At 47.7% G+C, this 23,743-nt stretch overlaps 1 protein-coding gene across 8 annotated transcripts in view; it reads right to left on the bottom strand.

Annotated features, from left to right (window-relative positions):
• brsk2b (BR serine/threonine kinase 2b) overlaps positions 1-23,743 on the bottom strand; it is a 102,937-nt gene that overhangs the window by 42,936 nt on the left and 36,258 nt on the right. For all 8 annotated transcript variants that reach the window (XM_076997635.1, XM_076997644.1, XM_076997652.1 and 5 more), the window contains exon 2: positions 3,053-3,147. In XM_076997635.1, coding sequence (XP_076853750.1) covers positions 3,053-3,147 — 95 coding nt within the window. The remainder of the gene's footprint in view (positions 1-3,052; positions 3,148-23,743) is intronic.

Below are 23,743 nucleotides of genomic sequence, written 5' to 3'. Positions count from 1 at the left end.
TCACGTCTGTGATGTGCGTACGGCACGGCCCCGCGTCCACATCGCACGCGCGCACATGCACGAAGCCCGTAAGGGCGTAGATGGTGTCTTGAGAACAGAGAGGGAGATGATGAGAGAGGGATGATGATGAGAGAGGGATGATGAGAAGGACGGGGGGTTGGGGGGGGGGGGGGGGGGGTTGGTTGTGCAGATACAGATGGGCAGTTACATTCAGAATTTACAACCCCCACACAATCAGTCTCACTCTCTCTCTCTCTCACCGACACACACACGCACGCACGCACAAACATACTCGCACCCTAATCCCCCCCACACGCACGCACAAACATACTCGCACCCTAATCCCCCCCACACGCACACACACACACACATGCAGAGCTGCACACAAGTTCACACCGGCTATGCAAATACCACCCAGTGGGGGGGTTCTGCTTGAGGCAGAGCGAAACAATAGAATAAACAGCAACAACAATAAAAAAAGAAAAACACCGCAAAGCAAAGACAGGTGACCTCCCACTGTATGCTAATACAGTCATTGCAGCTTATTTATTCATTTACCCCCGTATGGGAGGGAAAGGGGGGGTGCAGTGTTCCAGCAGGCCAGCACCTGCCCCCATTTACAGACAATAGGCACCAATGCAAAAGGCAACAGCGAATGACGACCTAATACAGAGCTGCAACAAAAGGTTGAACAAAGAGAAACTACGGCGGGTGAAAGTGAGGGGGGGAAAAGGGGGCGCGGAGGCAGCCGTGCACCACCCCCTCGTTCCGGAGAAACGTCAGAATTCAGCGAATTTGCAGAAATCAATAGAAGCCGGTTACAAAGCTGTTCGGCGCTTGATAAGAACGCTCGGTGCTTTTTCCCGGCAGTTCGTTTCTACGGCTGGAGGAAACCCTCCTCTCGCTTGCTGTTGGAGGCTAGCACTAAAAACTCCCGAGCTCGTTCCTCCCACAGGCCTGTAATTTTCGACCCCCCCCCTTCCCCCCTCCCCAAAAGCCAGTCATTTCACGTTCCCATGACAACAGCCCCTGAGACAAGTAGGAGAGAAAAAGAAGTAGAAGGCTTCTGGGGTAACCTTCAACCTTCAGAAGAGCCTGAAGAGCTACGGGATCACAGAATAGACCTGCAGGTACGCTCACACCATGCGCACGCTCTCCACGAAGAACCTGCGGGCTACGGGCAGGCGGTGTTCATGGTTTAAAAGACCGGCCCCACGCGATGCCGTCGCACAAAACCGTGGAGGAAAACGATCAGGCTTCCTACATGTGGCTCGACCTCCTCCCAAGGAAACACAAATGTGCAGCAGCTGGGAGAGGACAGCCAGGGGACTCGGTTCAGATCAGACGAGCGCATCGCTTCTCCCGTCCAATTACGGTGCGCAGCCAATCAACTCATCCCGCATCGCAATTGGCTGTCAGAGCGCCAGGAGTTAATGAACCATTAACCGTTTAATGAAGGCAATGCGGGCACGGTCAGAGAGGGAACGCAAAGAGTGGAGAACGGGTCAAAAGTTGGAGTTTTTTGCCCCTCCATTTCAGAACCCACCCATCATTACCGTCAAAGGACAGACATCAGCAGAAAAACGCGAGAGGCGGATAATTGGGAATAAATCGGTTGCTTCGCTGATTCAGCAGTCAGAGAGAAGGACGAGTCACAAACGTCAGAGAGACAGCGAGGGCGAGTGAAACCACAGGGCTCGAGTCCCTTATCAAACCTGTGCCAAAATGAAATCAGTTCGGTCCTGGTGCTCTGCAGATACTTTACAATCAAGCACACCATTGTTTTATAACACTGTATGGTAACAGTTGAGCCTTTTAATAGGGTGATAGATATTCACATCATAGATAAGTGATTAAGAGGATCAAAGAATCTCTTGTTGCATGTTGTGTGTATGCATGTGTGTGTGTTTGTGTGCGCGTGTGCGTGCATGTGTGTGTGCGCGTACGTGCATGTGTGTATGCACTTGCGCTTGGGGGACTTGCATGAAATTGCACCCACTTTTACATCAATTAAATTCAAATCAGGTGCATCTGGTTATATGGCAACTGCACCCTATGAAAAGAAATTACCCTTAATCAGATTACCATCCGTTCATTTCCCATCAGACCCCAGGCATGGGTTTCTAAAAGAGATCAATTAGTCAGAACACATGGAGGTGTGTATGAACAGGCGCGCGTGTGGGTGTGTGGAAGTACTGCAAACTGTGTGTGTGTGTGTGTGTGTGTGTGTGTGTGTGTGTGTGTGTGTGTGTGTGTGTGTGTGTGCAGCACGTGTTTACACAGCAAAGTGTTTGTGTGTTTGTGTGTATAAACAATTCCCTGGAAATTATCTACTTAAAGCCACTGACTTTCATCAATAGGACAAGCAGCGTTCTGCCGTCGGCAGGCACGTGGCACTGCTGTAGGTCCGTCCGAACGTGACCCGAGGCCCCGAGTGCTCGCGACGGGCCTCTGTGGGCCTCTGAGCGGGGTTTGGAGCAGGCGACGTCTGTCGGCTGTCAGCACGGAGGCGGGGGGGCGGACGAGAGGAGCCAAGCTAAACGCTTCACGCGGAGCGCTGAAGAGAGGCGGAGGGGCCATGACTAACACCACCTCGTGACCACGGCGAGGGACGACGTGGGCCGTTCGTCTTCAGCTCACCTGCTAGCGCATGATGCCGCTAACACCAAGGTCGTGCTGTGGTGTTTTTTAAACCCAGAGAGGGCATTCGCCGTCACCATGAGAACACGTCTGAATAAGAGCGTCTGTCAGATCACATAAGTGTAAACGTAATGTAAATACATTTGTAACAGAGATCATAGGAGCTAAATGGACACATGGCCTGGCTGGGCAATTTATTGTGTACAACTTGAATATAACACGAATAACTTGAATAGAATGACCGAACCAATAAACATTCTCCTGTGTGCTATGGACTAAGGACTATAGATTGCTGGTGTACTGCAAACCTTAACCACAAACTCCAAGCACAGGCCTGTTTTGGGACCTGGGATTTGAGCTGTTTATCTGTTTACCAGATACAAGGGAAGACGGAGGAAGGCTGTGGTCTTACCTTCATCAACACAGACTCGCTGAGTTTCTCCCGGTTCACGATCTTTATGGCGACTTTCTGACACGTGACGCAGTGGATTCCCAACTTCACCAGACCTGAGATGAAAGGCAAATGGAAAAAAAGGGGGATGAAAAATAGAATGTCAAAAAAAAATACAAAGTCAGATCAGCCAAAAGAGCGAAACGTCCGCCTCAGCAAGACGCCGCTCGCAAACGGAACGCCGTCTCTCCCCGCGGCCGCCGTCATGCGTAAAATGAAAATGCGGGCGCGCTTTTCATGCGGCCGAGTAAATGTCAGGCAACATACATAAACACAAACAAGGGCAGATCAACGAGGGAGATCCCTCAATGGCTTTCTGTCATAACAACAATAAAAAGGTAGCATCCCTCCCTCCCCTCACACTCAAAGGCTGACAGGGGAGTGTGCATATATCACCGTCCCCTCTAAATGCCACGCCTTTGCATTCTTTTATTACCTCCATGCATTTTTGAGCATGCTCCTGCATATCAAACTGTTGATTTCCAGGCTGGGTTACCCAGGGGGCCGAGCGGCCGTAAACCCCGCGACGTCTCGGTTACGCCCGCGGGTCGTTAGATCCTGGAGGGCTTTAACGACGTGTCACTGTCGCCGTTTCGCGCCGCTCGACACCGTGGTGCTCGGGGAGGCGGGGGTAGGGTGTGCGGGGCGGTGACCGTGTGGACATACGGTCCCTCGCGTCTAGGGGGGGGGGGCAACGCTCTGGGACCACATAAATATTTAATCAGCGTGTAACTGCCTTTGATGGACGCGCGCTGGGGTGAAATATAAAGCGCAGGTAACTCGTTTTCAGACAGCACCAAAAGTTTGCTGGGACACCAGACCATGACGTTGGGCCCGGAACAACACCGGCAGCGGAGAACAGACACTGAAAAGGTTGGTGGGGTGGGGGGAAGACACATTATCAGGAGAATACGTATTCAAACAGTGCAGCACCTACAATTACACAACAGCATATAGTGGAGCATCCAGCACAATATGGAAGCATGCCGATGGTTACGGGGCCCCTAAAAAAAACGTGCAAAAAAAAATTAAAAATACCACAAGAGCTCCATTTGCAAGACAGTATTCATTTGTATTTCTGTCATGTTTGAATATATGAATAAATGCATACAGGACAGGCCAATTAACCGCTAAACACATGTTAGTCAGTAAGAGTGGGCGTGTAGGAACAAAAAAAGAAAGAAAAAAAAAGAGAAAAGCTTCCACACAGCTTTTAAACTGAATCACCCATCTACATACAAGCTGGCTTAACCATGTGCAATGTATGGATGCCAACATACATTATCTCCTCATGTGCACAGCCTTCAATGCAAACATGGAGATATGATTTATTGTATTAGGGATGGCTGATTTCATCCTCAAATATCCGCAAGCCTTTTCCCACCGATATGTCATCGTACCTGGACAGTCACTGCAGAATTTATCTATGACTTCATTTGGCTAATCATGATTATCTGATCCAGCTGTGCTGGACTATATTGTGCAGGAGTCCAAGCTTCCAGGTTTAGAGATTTGCAAACCACTGGTTGGTAAACAACTCAAATTCGAGTGCCACGCGTCTCCCGGTGGTTACAAACAGACACCGCCACAGCTACTCGCGTTGAAGCTCTTCTGCAAGGAATCACGGGAGCCGTCATTACCGTCGCCCCGTTCAGTCAGCACGCCACGTGGAAAAACCAAAGAACACGGGCGAGTCGTCTACGGCGACGCTCTCTCACAGTCAACCAATAGCACACTTGTTATTTTTCTACGGAGTAGAACAACACTCTTCCGTGAGATGTTCGTCCCCCAACACTGGAGAAAGCTCCAACAGTCGATGCAGATGAAACCTCGTGGAAGAGACATGTGCAAATAGAGCTGTCAAGGCTCTGTGTAAAACCAAAACTGTGGTAAAAAAAGAAAAAAAAAAAAAATGACCGCATACAGCAACTCAGGCAGGGGTTGGAGCGGGAAATAAAAACCCAGTACAACGCAATGTACTTCATTACAGACACCTTTAAGGCCTCATTCTTTCACAACAGAATGTCATTTCTCCAGAAAAAAAAAGACAAATGGCGAAAATAAAGAGCAATATGTAATTTGTGCTGCTCTAACAGGCTCTCACATTCTCTGGTGACATGCAACTCAAAAGATGTCTGTGTGAGGGCTGTGTTAAAGCAGGTCTTTATAACCACTCCTCACATCTAACCAACACAGACAACTAACACATTGATATATGAAAGCTTGTCTGTTATTGCAAAAAGTGCACCCATAACCTTCAGAGAAAACAGGTACCAGTAATGACCAGGGATTCTCCGTCCACCACTGCACTAATCACCACCAACCCAAGCAGTCCAAGCAGTCTCTCTCTCTCTCTCTCTCTCTCTCTCTCTCTCTCTCTCTCTCACTATAGTGTCTGTACTGACACACTCACTCGATGGTTTCATGTCTCCTACAGTTGCCATCCCAAATTGCAAACCTTGGCAGAAAAGACAATAGGCGGTTACACTCTGGCAGGGCCCTGGACCCACGGGCCCATTCAGATTTGGTTCTGATTAATGCACTCATTGTCGACATAAAGACTCAATGATGCAGTCCCTGAAGACAACGCAGCTGGGCTGGGTCCACATGGAACATGTGAAAACATTTGACCTACATCCCACATATATAACGCATTATGATTCATATCACGTGGCTGATGATGAACTCATGAGGTGTTTTCTCTTGGTCACCGCTTGCTAATACATTTCTCCCCGTTTCTTATCTGAAAGCTGAGATTCAGTATTTTGTGACAGCGTCAGTGCGAATCAGTGCTTAGGTGCTGTTGCATTTGTACAGTCCATTCATCTATCCATCTATCCCTCCATCCATCCATCCATCAGCAAGACGGTCTACATCCACACCCAGTGGTGAAGCTCTTGCTGTGGGCCTGAGGCTGTGTGCAGTGAGTGGATGTGTGGGTGGGGTGGAGCTGTTCTGAGCCTGGCTGCCAGTTGATGCTGCAGTGACAAGAGCCCACCGTCCACAACAAGAGCACAAAGCCCTGATGAAACCAAACCCAACATGTCAAGCATCATCCATTGTGCTGCTTTTTGTCTATCTGTGTTTTGGCAGGAAAAATCTTTCAATTAGGCCTTTCTAGAGCTCCTGCCTAGGGGATGGGTGTCTGGAGACAGACAAACACACACACACACCACACACACACACACACACACACACACACACACACACACACACACACACACACACAAAACACAGCACTGTGATCAAGTAACCAGCCACTACAGGACCACAAAGCGGCTATTTTTACCAGCTGCCACCATAAGACCACGAGCAGCTGTGCAGATGAGCGTCGCCGTGTTTTCGCTTTGCATTTCAGATCTCATCTGGGGCCTCTCATCTCCCCGCTTGGCCCGGTCCGTCTTTGTGCTGTGCAAATGTTCATCACTCCCCATCACTCTGACCTACTTGGAGGCTGACTGTGAAACTCCGGGGGAGTTCGGCCCCACTGGGAACTTCGTCGTGTCGAACAATGGTAGAACATAGACTGGTCAAACGGCATCTAAAGATCCGCGTTAACGATAGTCAAAGCAGACGTGCTCTTCCACAACTCTTTCAGCACTCTGCTGTGTATTAAAAAACCACCTGGTCAGAACACACAGGAGCGCTTAGATTTTATAATATCAGGCAGGGTAAGACAGAGAGGAAAATAATTAAAAACTATAAATCTCAAAAAAAAAATTACCTATAAAGCAATGTAATTTATGTATTTTATTCTAACCTGTAATACGTAATATTAAAGTTAATATTAAATAACTGTTAGGCTGCTAAGCCTGCAGTCTCAGCAGTGAAGGAAGGCTCGGTAATGATGTTGGCTTCAAACCCTCTGTGGGTAAGTGCACGAGTGCATTCTGCAGGTGACTGGCTTTATGAGAGAAGATATTTGGATCTCAACAATGAGGCATCTGGGGCTGTCACAGCTATGATTGATGATCGCCTAATATGAAAACCAATCAGATGCAGACAAAATCAATGAAACCAGGCTTGGCTTCAGAGGCTGCAACACTCTCACCGTAACGCTGGCAACACTGGATAACAAAGCAAAAAGAGGGTAGCGGAGAACCGGAGCAGCCAGCAGGAAGAACCTCCGTGCTGCTCCGCGTGTGCAGGGAACATGGCACCCGCTCAGCTCTGAGCGCCTTCTCTTGGCTCCGCACCTGAACCACTGTGCTATGCAGCTGCCTGTTGGTGATACAATCTGAAGCGCCATCTGCTTATTGCAGACCATCAGACATAATGGGGCGCGCCTGGGGGAGGGGGGAGTGGAACCCCGCCTCCTTCCCTAAAGCCCCCGCCCCCCCCCTCTGCAAGACTGCCATGGTGATCTGGTAGAGGAGGGGACACCGATCGCACTGTAGATCCACTCCTGCAGGTGATGGATCGCAGCGAGGCCTGTACTGCAGAGGGTGAGCTTTTCATCACCATCATCAGAACGGTTCTGCTACGCGGGGTATATTTAAACAAAGTGCATCCCAAAGTCCAACTCTAACGACGTCTCTGGGGGCAAATTCGCTTGAGCAAAAAGCTCGTCTCCGGCAGCAGTCACTTAATACTCAGCCAGGCTTATGTCTCCATCCCCGGAGGCCCCGGTAGAATCAATGAACCTGCAGATCCCCGCCGCACTAATCAAAGGCTGCTCCCAAAACCCATGGCGGGCCTATTTCAGAAGGCAAGGGCCTGCGTTTGCAAAAGCACCCGCATAGCCAGCTCCGTCGCCCCCAGGCTCCGCCCCCCCCCCAGGCTCCGCCTCCAAGCTGCAGAGGCTCCGGGCGCCAGGGAGCGTCCCAGCTGCGTGCGCACCGCTGCCGTCTTGGGCCCAGTTCAAATAAAAGGGGGCGTTGAGCCAGCAATATTAAATATGTGTTTATTGCCCATAATGAAAGCCTAGGAGAGCCAAATATATCCTCAAGGGCTACGATGTTATCTGCACCTCATAGCAGCCTGCTAAAGGGATCGTGATGTCAGGAGCAGATTCTGCAGCCTGCTGAGAGACTGGTGAAGCGTGAAAAAACAGACTGAAGCAATTTTAACATAGAATATAATTTGACATATATAGATAATGAAATTTGCCCATTTTTTAAAAATCTTTGTGATTTTCAGATAATGGGTGATTAGCACTGGGTGTAGCAGGGAAATGCATAGTGGTCAAGAGTTTATTTCCTTGAATCATCTGCAGTATAAAATCAACTGGAGTCTCAGAGCACCGATCTAACGCTCCTGAGCCTAGAGCAGCAGCCTGTGAGACAGGGTGTGCGCGGATCTGAGCGTGCTCCAAGTCTCGTGAGCCTATGAGTCGTAGAGGTGTGGGAGGGGCTTGCAGTATGAGGAGGTATGAGCCATTACGCTGGCCACCATTGTTGGGGCCTGCTGACGTCTCTCTCAAGCAGCGGCTAATTCCATCGTCGCTCCGGTCCAAATCAATGTGTCAACGGCAGTGAGCTCATTATCGTGATGCCCACTGTATATTAACGTCTCCGCCGCGCTCATTTCTATTAGCTGGCTCTGCCTCTCAACACATCGTCTGCACACACGTGGCCTTTTTTTAACTCTCACACACTTTCTTTCTCTCTCTCTCTCTCTCATCTCTCTCTCTCTCTCTCTCTCTCTCTCTCTCTCTCTCCCTTTACCTTCCATCCATCCCCCTTTGTCCATTCATTAGAAACAAAGAGATCTCAGCAATAGCTCCTATGTAGCTGGCGGGCCAACGGGAGACTCTGCAGGGAAAAATGTATGGACCAACATGGTGTAAAATTAATATAGCTACAGACGCCCGCTTTCGGTCGCTGACCATGGTGCTGACATAATAAGCAGAGCTGGCTTGACATTTCCAGAAATGTCTCCATCAAAATGGGATTTGTAGTACATGTTCTAGATAACATCCCGCAAATAAAATTGCACATCTATTTAAATTTATGTCTCTTTTAGTAGATGAATGTACTGTGACAAAATTCTATATATTGTGCATGAGGGTGTTCAATTCATTTATGCACACACACCGTTGTACGCATGCACAATCACTAAACACAGACTCCCTTGTGATCTCCACCTTCAAGGATCTTCAGAACCGCTAATGCCTTCCATAACAACATGCACATTACTTGTACTGATCGCCTGCGAAGGCCATTGTCTCGCATTTATGTCATGTAGCAAGTTAATGTGATTGAGGACTTGCAGAATTACCTTAGAGATGGTCACTTATAACAGCTGAAGAGCTATCGACCTAGTCCTTGTTACCGTCCCCGGATTTACCGCTGTGACACCTCACTGTCACTACCCCGCCTCCAGCCTCAACCAATCAAGTTATCCCACTGCTATTCCTCTAGCCAATGAGCTATTGATTAACTGCCTTTGTTACTTCTCAAATGAGATTTAGGATGTGGGGATCAGAATCACTCTAGAGACCACACAGCCCATAAATAAACCTGATTTATCATTTCACATATAATTCAGCCATTGCATGCATCTCACAAACAGATTAAAACCTCAATCCTGTTCTCAGGAACCCACAGAATGAGAGCATGCACAGACAACTGTATATTATCATAACTTCATTTCACCAAATAAAATTTCAGTGTTCCATGCTTCTCCAAAAGAATAAAAAAGAGAGTGCTGGAAGTGAGCTGAGAAGACAAAGACCCCTGTTGTGTAGACGGTCATAATGGACAGTCCGGCTAGGACCACAGAGACAGACATATAACCACTGTCCTTGCTGCTGGCGCCAGCACTCCTTCAGGACGGTCACGGTCCCGCAGCGCGTATTCTATAAGGCGCACAAGCCACGGACAAGCAGGACGCCCGCAGGACTGGCCACATCAGGCCTGTGCCTATCGCTCGCTTTCCAGGGGTCTCCACATTCATTTTACAAGGGTGGGGGGGTGGGGGGGGGGGGGTTTGCTCCTGACACTCGTATGACTCATGTATGAAAGATGGACATGAGAGAGAGGAAAAAAGTCAGATAGAGAGGGAGAAAGAGAAAGAGACAGAAGGAGATAGCCATAGAGAGAAAGAGGGAGAGAGGGAGAGATAAAAGCAAAAGAGTGACAGGAAAGAGCAGGAGAGAGGAAGAGATCAAGAAAGGCAAAAAACACAGAGAGAGAGAGAGAGAGAGAGAGAGGCTGCCTCTTCCTGAGCCGTAAGTATTCCTGCAGCGTCCCACACCGCACGTCCTCTGATTAGGAGACGTACAGAAGTGCAGAGCTACAACACACTCCAGCTCATCCCCACAGCAGCATCAAGAACACGCGGCTTCAAGCGCCATATCCATCTCTGTCTGTCTCTCTCTCTCAGAGTCATACACATACACTCACTGCCTATTCTCTGGGGTCTTCTCTCATGTCTAACCTTTTCTCAAACCATCACGTGTGTGTGTGTGTGTGTGTGTGCGTGTGCATGCATTCACGCGTGAGCATGTGTGAACACCACAGATTACTTCCACTGTGGTGTGGGGGGCAGGAGGTTAGGAAGTTAATACCTCTGCGTGCTGGGGTGTGTCTCTAACATCGTCGTCGTCCCCCCAAGAGAGCAAAGGAAAGAGTCGCTTAAAACAGAGGACATGGAGTGTGTGAGTGAGAGACAGAGAGAGAGAGAGGGGGGGGGGGGGGGGGGGGGGGGGGGGGGGGTGGGGGGGGGGGGGGGGGGGGTGGGGGGGGGGGGGGTGGGGGGGGGGGGGGGGGGGGGGGGGGTGGGGGGGGGGGGGGGGGGGGGGGGGGGGGGGGGGGGGGGGGGGGGGGGGGGGGGGGGGGGGGGGGGGTGGGGGGGGGGCGGGGGGGGAGGGGGTGCGGGATCGGACAAGGAGAGGACACTACACACAGCGTGTACAGCCATGTGCTCCGAGAAAAAGTGAGAAAGGGGTTGTGCTGGTCTCCATTACACACACACCCCCACCCCCCATTGTCCTGTGGGTTCAGGACAGTGCTATAGCAGCTGCTTCTGTGTGGACATGTGCAATCGGTGTCCCCTGTGATCTGGTGGAGTTTAGGACTCCAGTGCTTCAAAAGCCCAAAGAGCACTTTAAGCACAGCACTAGCTCCACCAATTACAGACAGTGATGCGCTGAATCTTCAGGACATTCAAATGTAGAAATAGGATTATAATTATGTGACAGTCCCGCATTGCTAACAATCAGTCAGATCCAGCATCGAATGGCATGACAACATGGAAAGAGAAGTGCAATAGTGCATAGTGCAATACCAATTCCATAAAACACCCAATCCACACGTATTAACAGGTCTGCTGCTAATGGCATAATTAGCAAACTCACAGTAAGTATGAGCTAAAGCATTAAAAGGCCACGTTAAATAAAGTATGGGTACGTTCTGTTAGATCTGAGTATGTTCTATTAGTATTCTATGGGAATGTGGTGGGAATTAAAGGTTAACTGACCCAAGAACCGGAAGAGCAGAGCAAGCAGGTTCAACTGCTCCTTCCAGCGCTCCTTTTCATCAGAATAAAAGCTTTCTAATCCATCAGAAAGGAACGGCGCCTTGGCTTTGTTTGCTAGCATTAGTTTATGAGCGATCCCTCATAAAAGTTTAAAAACTGCTGCTGCGCGCGCCAGAAAGGCCGTCTGTAAGAGACGCCATCCTGATTCAAGTCCCTCCCTCAGTGTGCTCCAGGCCCCCTCCCCAGAGAAGGAGCACCATGGCGAGATGCTACACCCCCTCATCTATTATTAATCGGCTAATTAAAATATGCGCACTCCGCCTATTGGAGGAAAGAGTATGAATGGAGGAACAAGTAGGACGGGAGACGGTGTCCTCTGGGAGACGGTGTCCTCTGGGAGACGGTGTCAGCGCCATCCGAGATGTAAAATGCGTAAACAAGGAAACAGGCAAGATTCGCCATATTCATGCCAGTTCATGAGTTGCACTTTTCGAGGAGAACAGCCGTGCCATCAGCACAGTCGTGTAGGGGTATTCACCTACTAATCCTTTAAAGTAGATATAATTTGTTTTACCTTAATTATTAATCAGTCTCATTAATTTTAGAATCAGTCTCATATTCTAATTATACCAGAACCACAAGTTTAGTTATCAACTAAAGGTAATGAATGGTTTGGTATCTGAAGGATTTAACAATGAATTCTTTGGAGGTTTTGGCAACAACCACTTTTGAATGACATCAACACAGACAATTTGGTGAAAATAAATGATACATTTATTTAAAACCAACTATTCTAAAACACAAAGAGCATCAACATGGATCAGTATATTTACAGTGAAGACTCAGCATCTAGTGTGTGTGTGTGTGTGTGTGTGTGTAAAAAAAAGGGGAGGAGTAAGTGTGCGCGCTTGTGCGCGTGTGAGGAGGCGGAGTTGTAATCTCAGTTCTCCTATGGAGAACAAAGCAACTAAAATGGCGCCGACTTTAAACAGTTAGAGCAGCGCGACTATGTTAATGAGCTCAGCTGGTTTATTCCAACGTGGTCAGAACAAAGAGTAATGGCGCTGGCTTACTAACCAAAAATTAATGTAGTGTGTCTGAGAATAGGAACTACAAGTTGTCAAATATTCAGAAGATAAAACATGGAGATTGCATGCCAGGTGGAGAACTTGTGTGTACAAATCTTAACGAAGTTTATGACAAAGTTAAACATTCAGAATGTATTACAGAAAACTTGATTAACTCTGCAGTTCAAGTAACTTTGCCCTTCTATAAACTATGCCCAGCGGTAAGAGTCTCACGTGTTTGAGTGTTTTGGGTGGTTTCCTCGTCCTCCCTGAATTCTCCTGGAATTAGGAGGGAATTTCCACCGCCAACTCCTCGTTGATTAAAAGCGATGTCGTCCAGGTGTGCTGGGGAATCGTCCAGGAATGAGAGTCTCGTTCACGGTTTAAACAACAGGGAATTGATCGCCTTTGTTTCAGTCCGTGTGGCCGCGTTAGCAAGCTTGATTGAAGTAGTTAGGTGAATCTGTTGTCGCGGTACCGTTGATCGGTTACTGGTTAGATTGCACCGTAACTCGGGCTCGTTAATTAAGTAGTACGACTTTCAGCTGTTTGCTGTTAGTCGTTGCAAAGTTCGCGTGTTCTCAAAGTGGTACTGCCACCTGCTGGTTTAGCATGGTACCTACATTCCCCCCTTGGTCTTCAGACTGGGGCTGATGTCACAGTCCTGAAGAGCACAAAAGGTTATCCATGCAGTCCATGTTCCCTGTAGCATCCACTGGAAGGTGATCAATTCCATGAGTCAAGTTGTCCATCCCGCTCATAGCATAATCCATGAGATGGCTGGGAGACGCTGTAGAGACACATCTGGGCAACAAGTTCACTACTGGGCAGTTCTTGAACAGTAACTAAGGTTAACCAAATCAAGAAAAACAATGAAAGGATACTAATGCATGGCTTAGATTTCTCTTGGCTTTACAATAAGAAAACAAGGTCACATGCAGGATTAAATGCCTTTGATGGAAAAGAGGAAATGGAGAAAGGTGTGGAGTTAGCACATGTTGGTGTTAGTCTGTTGGCTGGAACAAACTTAACAATGCTTTAAAGGAAAGATCTTGCTGGACTAAAACATTTGGGTTAATGTCCAGTTAGAGTGTGGCTTCTTGTGAGATCTAGTAAAATGAAAATGGGGGTTTAACTGAGGTGTAATGCCTCATCCTATCCTGTGATAGACAAGTATTTAAGTATCTCACACTTGCTATACTGGTAGAGGAGAGAATAAGATCTGTGTGAGGGGTAAAATGTAGAAGTTAGGAGGTAACGCCGGGTACACCCCCCTTAGTAAAGAACCTACTGCATTGAGAATGCAGAACTGTGAGCGGAGATGATGTCAGGAACATCTCCCTTTAAAGGGTTAGAGATCTGGAAACATAGCTACATGTTTACAGGCTGAAGGTTTACATGTAACTTCGTATAAAGTCAGTTCTACCTCCTCCTGGCTCAGGCTGGAGGTCCACTAACTGACCCTTATCTATGGCTGTCCCCCCTTCCACTGGTTCTGCCTCTCTTTCCACCTCTTGGCTCTGTCCCTGTGACGAGAGTAGTGAGAGGGGCCTGCAGAAAGAACAGTGTCTGAATTTACAGGGAAATCATAGGGAGGATCTTGGAGCTCTTTGGAGTCTCCTTCAGGCAGACTGGGCTGCACAACAGTCTCCCAAACTGTCTGCGTGGTCTTTCTGATCTCACGCATCGACAGGTCACCTTGGCGTGCTAAAAGTGTGACATGGGTTCTCACACAAGGTTGGAGATTGTGCAAAAATAGGGATTTGAAGGTTCGGTCTTCTGTGAGACCTGGTCCATTTCTTCCCTGGAAAAATGTTTGTTTCAAGCGATTAAAGTAATCCCTGGGATGCTCTGAACGCTTGTGCTTAATTTTAATGGCTGACATGAATGCTGACGCTTCGTCAAAATAAGGGGAATACTCCTCAGCGAGGGCTTTGCATAGCTGAGTGTAACTGTCCCTAATGGAAAACGGCTGTGATTCTATGAATGTGCGAACTGATCTAGAGGTGGTTTTCCAAATCAGCTTCACTTTCTCTCGTTCTGTTGCATAAGGCAAGTCCGAGAGGCTACACTCAATTTCTTTGAGGTAGTCTTCAACATGGTAGTTTGACCTTGCTGGGTCGAATGGCTCCATGTCCTTGGCTAGTGAATCTAGTAACTTTAACCGAGGGAAATGTTCAAGGACATGTCTATTAGAATAGAAAGGTGGACCTTCACTATCCAAGTGGTGTAACTCTTGGTCAATAGGATGCCTACTGCCTCCTGTCTCTCTGTGCCTAGGTGGCAGTAATGAGCCTTTATGCATCTCAAGTTGAGAAATATCTGTATTTCTCCTTGAGGAAAAAGCTGTAGCATGTACGTCACTGTGCCAGCCTGTGCGTGGGTCAGTGGAATGATGCTCAGCGTTTAAGTAAGGCCTGTTATCTGCTCTACCTGGTGAGACGTCCCTTGTCTGTACGTTCTGCCAGTGGTGTACATCAGCATGCCTTCTACCGTCCTGCTCTGTGTCTATAGGGGGCAACAGTGAGCCTTTGTGCATCTCAAGTTGGGAAATTTTTGCATTTCCTCTTGAGGAAATAGCTGCAGCATGTACGTCACTGTGCCAGCCTGTGCGTGGGTCAGTGGAATGATGCTCAGCATTCATACAAGGCTTCTTAACTGTGGTACCTAATGAGATGTCCCTGGTCTGGACATCATGCGGAGGATAATGGTCACCAGCATGCTTTCTACCTTCCTGGTCTCTGTCCATAGGGGGCAACAGTGAGCCTTTGCGCATCTCAAGTTGAGAAATATCTGCATTTCTCCTTGAGGAAGAAGCTGGAACATGTACGTCACTGCGCCAGCCTGTGCGTGGGTCAGTGGAATGATGCTCAGCTTTTAAGTAAGGCTTCCTAGCTGCTGTACCTGACGGGATGTCCCTGGTCTGGACATCATGCAGAGAATAAGGAGGGCCAAAAGACATAGCAGGATTAGTATTACTCTTTTTGTTACTCAAGAGTAAGGGGGCAGAAGCTAGGGACGAGTAAGAGGGCTCTGCTGACTTGTAGCAAGAGGATGCAGACAGGGCATCTGCTCTTGGAGGGTGCTTCTCCACAGAGGCTTCACTTTGAGCTTCAGAAGCTGAACCGTCAGTAGTATCATATGGATACTCTGAGGAAGAACTAGTTGCATCTAATCTAAGACTCATGGGGACTGGAGCCGGGGCCTTAGGATGTACGACAGGTGTATCATCACCTGTGGAGTGCTGACTATATGGGCTTTCTACTGTAACTAATAAAGAAGGTCTAGAGGTGCCAGATCTAGTTATAAGGAAATCTTGCGCTCTTGCACGGGCAAACTCACTCTCCCCTTGGAGGCGGGCAGTTTCTGTTAAGCCCGTGTGACGTTCACTTACGGTGAGCACGTCATTCAGCGCATGAGTGGTCAGTTGGAGGTTGTGGCGAAGGCTCTCAACCTCAGAACTGAGCTTAGCAGTATCCTGTTTGAGGAGTCTATTTTCCTTGCGTAGTGCCTCTACTTCTAAGCGAGCCTGCTGCTGACATAGAAGGAACATTTTAAAAACTACATCTGGAACGGTAGGGGTCTCCTCAAAGGAGTCCTTTAGAGGTTTGTCAACTTCCTTTCTACCTTGTTCAAGCATCTGAAGGAGCTGAACAACCAGAGATGGACAAGTATTCTGCTTTAGAAAAGCCATGGTTAGTCTAAATGTACTTATAGACTAGCTCAAAAAAAAGGGACAAAATCAAGTCAGCTTCAGTACAATCTGGCTTAGTTAATGTGCCGCTATCCTGTGTCTGGCAAGTGTGGGCAGGTAAAAGGGTAATACCTAGATAGGCAAGCCAAATTGAAACTGGGATAAAAAGAATTGTGCAAAAGGTGATTACGGTCTCTGAAACTAAACACTAGCACACTGGACCAAAGACTGCAATAGTGAAGTTATACAAAGACTGTGAAATCTGATAACGGTGCTAAATAATTATCCCAATACTTCTGCAGTATAGGGGAAATCAGTGGGATGCCACACAAGTTAAAGCAACTGAGTTACTATTGAAGTAATCAGAGATTAAATGAGTAAAATAAATATACTGATCTTCAGTTGATTGCTCAATGAATGTGAATAGTAACCAAATGGTAAACAAATTAGAACAAGATATCACCAAACTAAAGTTACCAAGGATTAGCTTTCCTCTATAGGAAGACTTAGGAAGCGCTCTGGCGCCCTCTTCTGGCGAATTTGGAGATGGTCCTATTCTAATGGCTTGAAAGCCTGTGATATGAAGATATGGTCGATATCAAACAAATATGGTTGAGCCAGAAATCTCCCTCACGCAGGGGCACCAATTATGTAGGGGTTTCACCTACTAATCCTTTAAAGTAGATATAATTTGTTTTACCTTAATTATTAATCAGTCTCATTAATTTTAGAATCAGTCTCATATTCTAATTATACCAGAACCACAAGTTTAGTTATCAACTAAAGGTAATGAATGGTTTGGTATCTGAAGGATTTAACAATGAATTCTTTGGAGGTTTTGGCAACAACCACTTTTGAATGACATCAACACAGACAATTTGGTGAAAATAAATGATACATTTATTTAAAACCAACTATTCTAAAACACAAAGAGCATCAACATGGATCAGTATATTTACAGTGAAGACTCAGCATCTAGTGTGTGTGTGTGTGTGTGTGTGTGTAAAAAAAAGGGGAGGAGTAAGTGTGCGCGCTTGTGCGCGTGTGAGGAGGCGGAGTTGTAATCTCAGTTCTCCTATGGAGAACAAAGCAACTAAAATGGCGCCGACTTTAAACAGTAGAGCAGCGCGACTATGTTAATGAGCTCAGCTGGTTTATTCCAACGTGGTCAGAACAAAGAGTAATGGCGCTGGCTTACTAACCAAAAATTAATGTAGTGTGTCTGAGAATAGGAACTACAAGTTGTCAAATATTCAGAAGATAAAACATGGAGATTGCATGCCAGGTGGAGAACTTGTGTGTACAAATCTTAACGAAGTTTATGACAAAGTTAAACATTCAGAATGTATTAACAGAAAACTTGATTAACTCTGCAGTTCAAGTAACTTTGCCCTTCTATAAACTATGCCCAGCGGTAAGAGTCTCACGTGTTGAGTGTTTTGGGTGGTTTCCTCGTCCTCCCTGAATTCTCCTGGAATTAGGAGGGAATTTCCACCGCCAACTCCTCGTTGATTAAAAGCGATGTCGTCCAGGTGTGCTGGGGAATCGTCCAGGAATGAGAGTCTCGTTCACGGTTTAACAACAGGGAATTGATCGCCTTTGTTTCAGTCCGTGTGGCCGCGTTAGCAAGCTTGATTGAAGTAGTTAGGTGAATCTGTTGTCGCGGTACCGTTGATCGGTTACTGGTTAGATTGCACCGTAACTCGGGCTCGTTAATTAAGTAGTACGACTTTCAGCTGTTTGCTGTTAGTCGTTGCAAAGTTCGCGTGTTCTCAAAGAAAACCGGAGAGAGAGAGAGAAGTGGCGGAGCCTCTCTTTAATAGGTCTAACCTCGGTGTCAGTCAAACCAGAGAGAGAGAGATGAATGGCTGTTCAGGGTATTTAAACACCTGAACTGTAGACACACCCTTACTTCCGTCAAAGCAAGCTTGTTCCATGTGTTTCCAGTGGTACTGCCACCTGCTGGTTTAGCATGGTACCTACAGTCGTGAGGTAACAGACCGTTGAAAGACCCGCGAACTCTTTTCTACAGACAAAAATCAATCAAACCGGCCTACAAATATCGGCTAGATCTCAATATCCATTCCATGAATGACGGAGAAATGTCAATGCCCATGTGTGCATGCTCTGCGCTTACAAGCCAGAACTCCATACAGAACATTATACATTTCTTTTCTCTTTTTTTTTGCTAGATTTCCTTTGCCCTAAAGGCCAGCCAATAAAACACTCCACTGACAGCACATGAAAAGGATCACTGCACCAAATAAACCTTGCATCGGGCACTACTGCGCCCCGAACAGTGCACTGCAGACTTGACCAGCTGACGGTGTTTTCTCTCCCTTTCTTATTTTATGGTCTCATATTGAAAAACAAAAGGAAGGAAAATCAAACATTAGGGGTGAAGATGGATTTAGTTGAGAAGCAAAGCCTGTGCTACACAGCTGCACTTCTGTTATTAGAGTTACGCCACTCTGTGCGGTGTTAAACTGGCCGACGCAGTATAAGGGGGGGGGGGGGGGGGGGGGTCACAACTCCGCCACCACAGAGATTCTCCCCAGAGGTACAGCAGAGCTATAGATATCCCCTTTAATCAAGATGCTTTTATATCACGCACACACATCCCCCCTTCAGCGCACACATGCGCAGACACACACACACACACACACACACGGCTCAGCCTGCCGGCTTCTCCGACTTAAAAACTAATTAAACCACAGGAGGGAGTGTGTTCCACTCGCCGCCCCCCCCCCTCAACCGCTCGCTTAAAACGAGAGCACGAGCGAGCGAGCCAGTCATGGCATCTGAAGGAGATGAAGAGCAGGAGGAAGAGGAGGAGGCACGGGCAGCGGCTGCCGACACGGCCGGCCGCTTCTCCGGGGGGAAGGGGGGGGGCGTGGCCGTGCCTCTCGGTCACCGCTGAGCTTCCCGGGGCTTCCTGTGGCCGTGCGGCTCATGCGTCATGCGACGACGCCTCCGTTTCACGCCCACACGCTGATCGCACGCACGTGATTGGAGCAGCAGCGCGGGGCACGTACAGTACAGAAGTGGGACGCGTCCTCTATTCCCATTCCGTCCACAGTTCCATATTTATCCGTATCCTCCTCCTTTAACCTCTCTCTATTCTTATCACACCATTCATTTGATCAAAGCCACATTTTTAGCTACACAACTGCAGTGCCCTAGCAGGATGCTGGGACGCACCGCGCAGCTAACACAAGATTAATCATATTTCTGACATTAACCAAGGCACAGATTACCAGTGTGGCCTTTGCTGTCATCACAAGCATACGAGGTTGGATAGCTCGCAGTGCCGACGCAGAAGGTTAGCTGTGCTCTACCTGAAGCACGCTGTCCGAGGCTCGTGGACTTGAGTGTTACTGGCAGCTTAAAGCTTGGGAGTTTTGTTTGTGGACCTGGTCTTGATGGCTCCCCAGACCACCCAGCGTCGGGTTACGGTCCAGGAAGGCTACCAGCATTAGCATAAGACAGCCTGGAACTGCTCGGTTATCCTCCCCAGACATGTTCTCCTGCCTGTGGTCCCTTTGATCTCACTGAGCAGAATGGAGACTTGAATAAGTTAAGGAAAGGCACGGGCCCTCACATCCACACCCCCCCCCCCCCATTTTACCATGCTAATTAACTCCAAACAGCTGTCCTCATGCTTTTCGGAATGGAATAAACATTCGCCTGAGCTAACGAAGGAACTGGGATCAACACATCTGCAAGAAACGTAAAACTACATCAGAAAAGCATTGGTGATAACGTACAGCTATTCACTTATTGGTAAAGTCTACTTGTCCAGTAAAACAATATAAAGTCCATATAGTAATCCGAGGTGTGTCGGGAGAGACAGCAGACCCCTGCCATTCATATTGTCATAAGATTCTCTCAAACAGCAATATGTGCATAGCAAAGCTTATAATGAAAGCGACTCACTGGTGCAGTAAAAACCCTCACAATGAACCTTCAGAAAGTACATCTCTAAAATGACATTCATAGTTTTTCCTGCCCAATTTCATCTCTGAATGTGATGAGTGATATTTCTATTACCCTTCACTGTAGGCTTCAGAATGCTGTTGATCCTATTGTTGATCTCCCTAAACAATTTTCCACATCTGCCTGTGTTTCTTCACCATTCCACCATCATTACTATTCCATCTCATCTGACCTTTGCCTGACCTGTGAGAGTTCCCTCCTGTTGTCAGTCCATATCGGTGTCTGAAAGAATCTTGAAGCGTAGACCTTATCAGTGCGGCAATGGAGAAGGGGAATCTGACCAATGGCGTGAGAGGGTGGGGCTTTGGGGGAGCTGGAGCGGGATCTGCTCTCTGCACATCGACCCGAGGGCATCCAATCACCGCACGCCTCACTGGGGATCGGCTCTCCGAAGTCCCCACCTGGAGAAAAGCTCGGAGGGGATGTCTACATAACACTGGATTACAGCTGTGAGGGGACCGAGTCAGTGCACATCTCACTGGGGAACCTCTCGCTCTACACCTCACTGGAGCTGGTCCTCACTAAAGGCCACTCGGTGCCACACTGCAGTAACATACTGAAGGCATTCCAACACACATCTTACCGCAGGGAGCAAACCTGAACCAAGATGTAAACCAAAATGGACGGACGGACATAACGTTGTTTGGATAGTTTCTATCAACATCAATTGCACCTGCAATCAGCCCTTGTGCACTTACACGGGCACTCACCTACCCCCATACCCACACCCGACCACACACACACAAATGTTCCATCATTTTCATGCTTTGTCAAGCCAGAAAATCTCCATTAAGACCAAGAAATTGCACAGTATCCAGGTGAAGACTTTTAGTTCCTGACCATTGCATCCATTCGATAAGGTGTGGGAGGCTTTCTGTGATTGATTTAACTCTGTGCACACCTGCCTCACATGGAGAACCCAACCGAAATGTTGTGAATAGCCACAGGGAACCATATGTCCCACATGACCACAAACAGTAAAAACAGCCAAAAAATACCAACTACACAATCTAGGCTATATGGTGACTTTATGCTTTAAGTATTTACTTTGAACAACACACACACACACACACACACACACACACACACAAAACTGACGCACAACAGGCAGTTAAGTAAACTCAGATGTTACACTAACACTACACACTAACCTATTCTTAATCAGGTGACAATCTTTCACTTCAAATGACACGAACAATAAGCAGAAATTAAACAGGGTCACCTACAACTCTGTACGTCTTTTAAGGATTATTAACAGAGAGGAGGCAGACGGAGACAGACAGAGGTGGAGGACACCGCCCGGGTCTCTGATCTGAAGCCGGAACTGTGGGCTTCCCTCCAGCTGAGCTCCGATATTGCTTTTAATAGCCCATCCTGAGGCCTGACCAGTCGTCTCTCACCCCTACTGAGAACATGCCAGACAGGCCAGCATGCGGCCTTTACACGCCCGCACACACACGCAGCTCCTTCACAGAGGCCCCACGCACCTGCACACTTACACGCATCCACACACCAGGGCAAGGGCTGAGTCCTGTTGTTTCAAACAACTTACTACACGACACGAAACACACTCTTTAAAAGGAAGGAAACCCCAGTGACACACTGGACAACGGAAATGCTTTCACACTTTCACCGTGGTAAGACCTCACTACCCGAGCCGGCCATGCGGAAGACCTCGTGAGCTGGGGGAGGTTTGTTCCGAGGGACCTCATTAGTCTCTACTCGGTGCCACGGCCCGCCTGGGTGGATGCTTTAACTGGGCCAGTACATCCATCATGGAGCCCCTGTTCTGGAGTGGTGACTCGGGGTCCTCTGCAAGGGGGTGGAGGGCACACAAACCCCCCCCCCCCACACACACACACACACACACACACACACACTCCCCGGGGAATACACAGGAAAGCCTGTATCCATATCCTGGATAGCGGAAGCTACCTGTTCGTCTGGTACCACACACAGCAGAATAACATTCATGTTTTATGCATCACCCTCTTAATCATTCATCTTTGAGCTGTGTAAATGGTGTGTGTTTAAGAACGGATCAAAGCTTTTTTGCATGTCTTTTGACATTACACAAGTCTGATTACGTTCAAGCCGAAGACTTATCTTAATAATCCAAATAGTCTAAATCGACTTCAGTTTTGTTCATTATGATACAAGCAAACAGTTCCCCCCATTAGCATCACAAAGGGCTGTGTTAAATCGTTCACCACCCCAGTCTGACAGAAAAAAGTAACTGTATCTGTCTGATGAGTCTCCCCCCTTCCTCCTTTACCTCTTCCACCTCTCTCTCTCTCTCTCTCTCTCTCTCTCTCTCTCTCAGCTCAGAATGACACATAGACTGACTGCAAATTCAACTTCCCCTGCAGCAAAGGCATGTAAAGGCAGCATTGAGGCTAAGTGGCTGGGGAAATAGTTTGGCGACGGGCACGACGGGCACATGCCACCTCGCCGCCCCTTGGCTACGCACATCGGTTACACCACAGCGCTACAGCCTGGCGCCCGCAGCAGCCAATCAAAAATCACCGTCGGCCCCATTTACCAGGGTGTCGGCCCAACGTGCGAGGGCAGTCCAGCGCAGCGACCATTCACACGTACGGGCGAGAGTGAAAACACGCGGGTGCTTCTGGATCTTTCCTTTTCACAGGCAAGTAGGACTGTTTGAGTACTGCTGAACACAGCAAGTAAACCACACACACACACACACACAAATGTGAGACCTTTCATGTTGCCTGGGTCCACTTCTCACCACCATGTTTCTGCTCACTGTTATCAGCCCACCACTACCCCCTCTGCTACATGATGGCAATAATCTCACAGAGGAAATGCTTTTCTCCATACCGACGTTTCTCACCATCCCACTGCACATTCTGCGGGATCGATAGAGTTCCGATTTAGCGGTCGCTAAAACTGACATGTGCATAACCTCCCCCACAGAGACCATTCTTAACAAAAATGGCCACTCTTACAATCGCTGATTCAGTCAAGTGCAGGGTCATTTAATAATAATAGACTGAAGAATGAAGTTCGCAATTGCCATTAAAATATTCAACATTATAAGTAATATCTTCCCATTTCTTTTAGCACTGCAAGGATAGTCTGGCATTTAGTAACTGATTCTTTTTCCAACACAGAGTCTATTGAATTGATCAGCACTATTTAATCCTCTGTATGGAAACAGAAACTCAATAATGCTTAGCTTAGCATAAAATATGGAAATTTGGCTAGCAACAGACTTGTTTGGTTCTATTTCTCTGCCTTTGAGGGAAGCTAACTAGCTAATCCTGCAGAATTCCATTCATTATGCTAATGGGTTATAACATCTTCATCAGACACAGACCAAAACAATAGTACTCATGAATTAATGAGAGGTGGTAAATTAGGCATGTAAAAAAAGACTTTAATTGCAGGATGTATTCTCACCATAACCATCTGATACTCAAAGAACACCAGTGTTGGCCTACAATAATAACA

This window comes from Brachyhypopomus gauderio, chromosome 1, assembly GCF_052324685.1.
Source record: "Brachyhypopomus gauderio isolate BG-103 chromosome 1, BGAUD_0.2, whole genome shotgun sequence".
NCBI classification, from domain to species: domain Eukaryota; kingdom Metazoa; phylum Chordata; class Actinopteri; order Gymnotiformes; family Hypopomidae; genus Brachyhypopomus; species Brachyhypopomus gauderio.
This window is presented reverse-complemented; position numbering and strand designations above follow the sequence as displayed.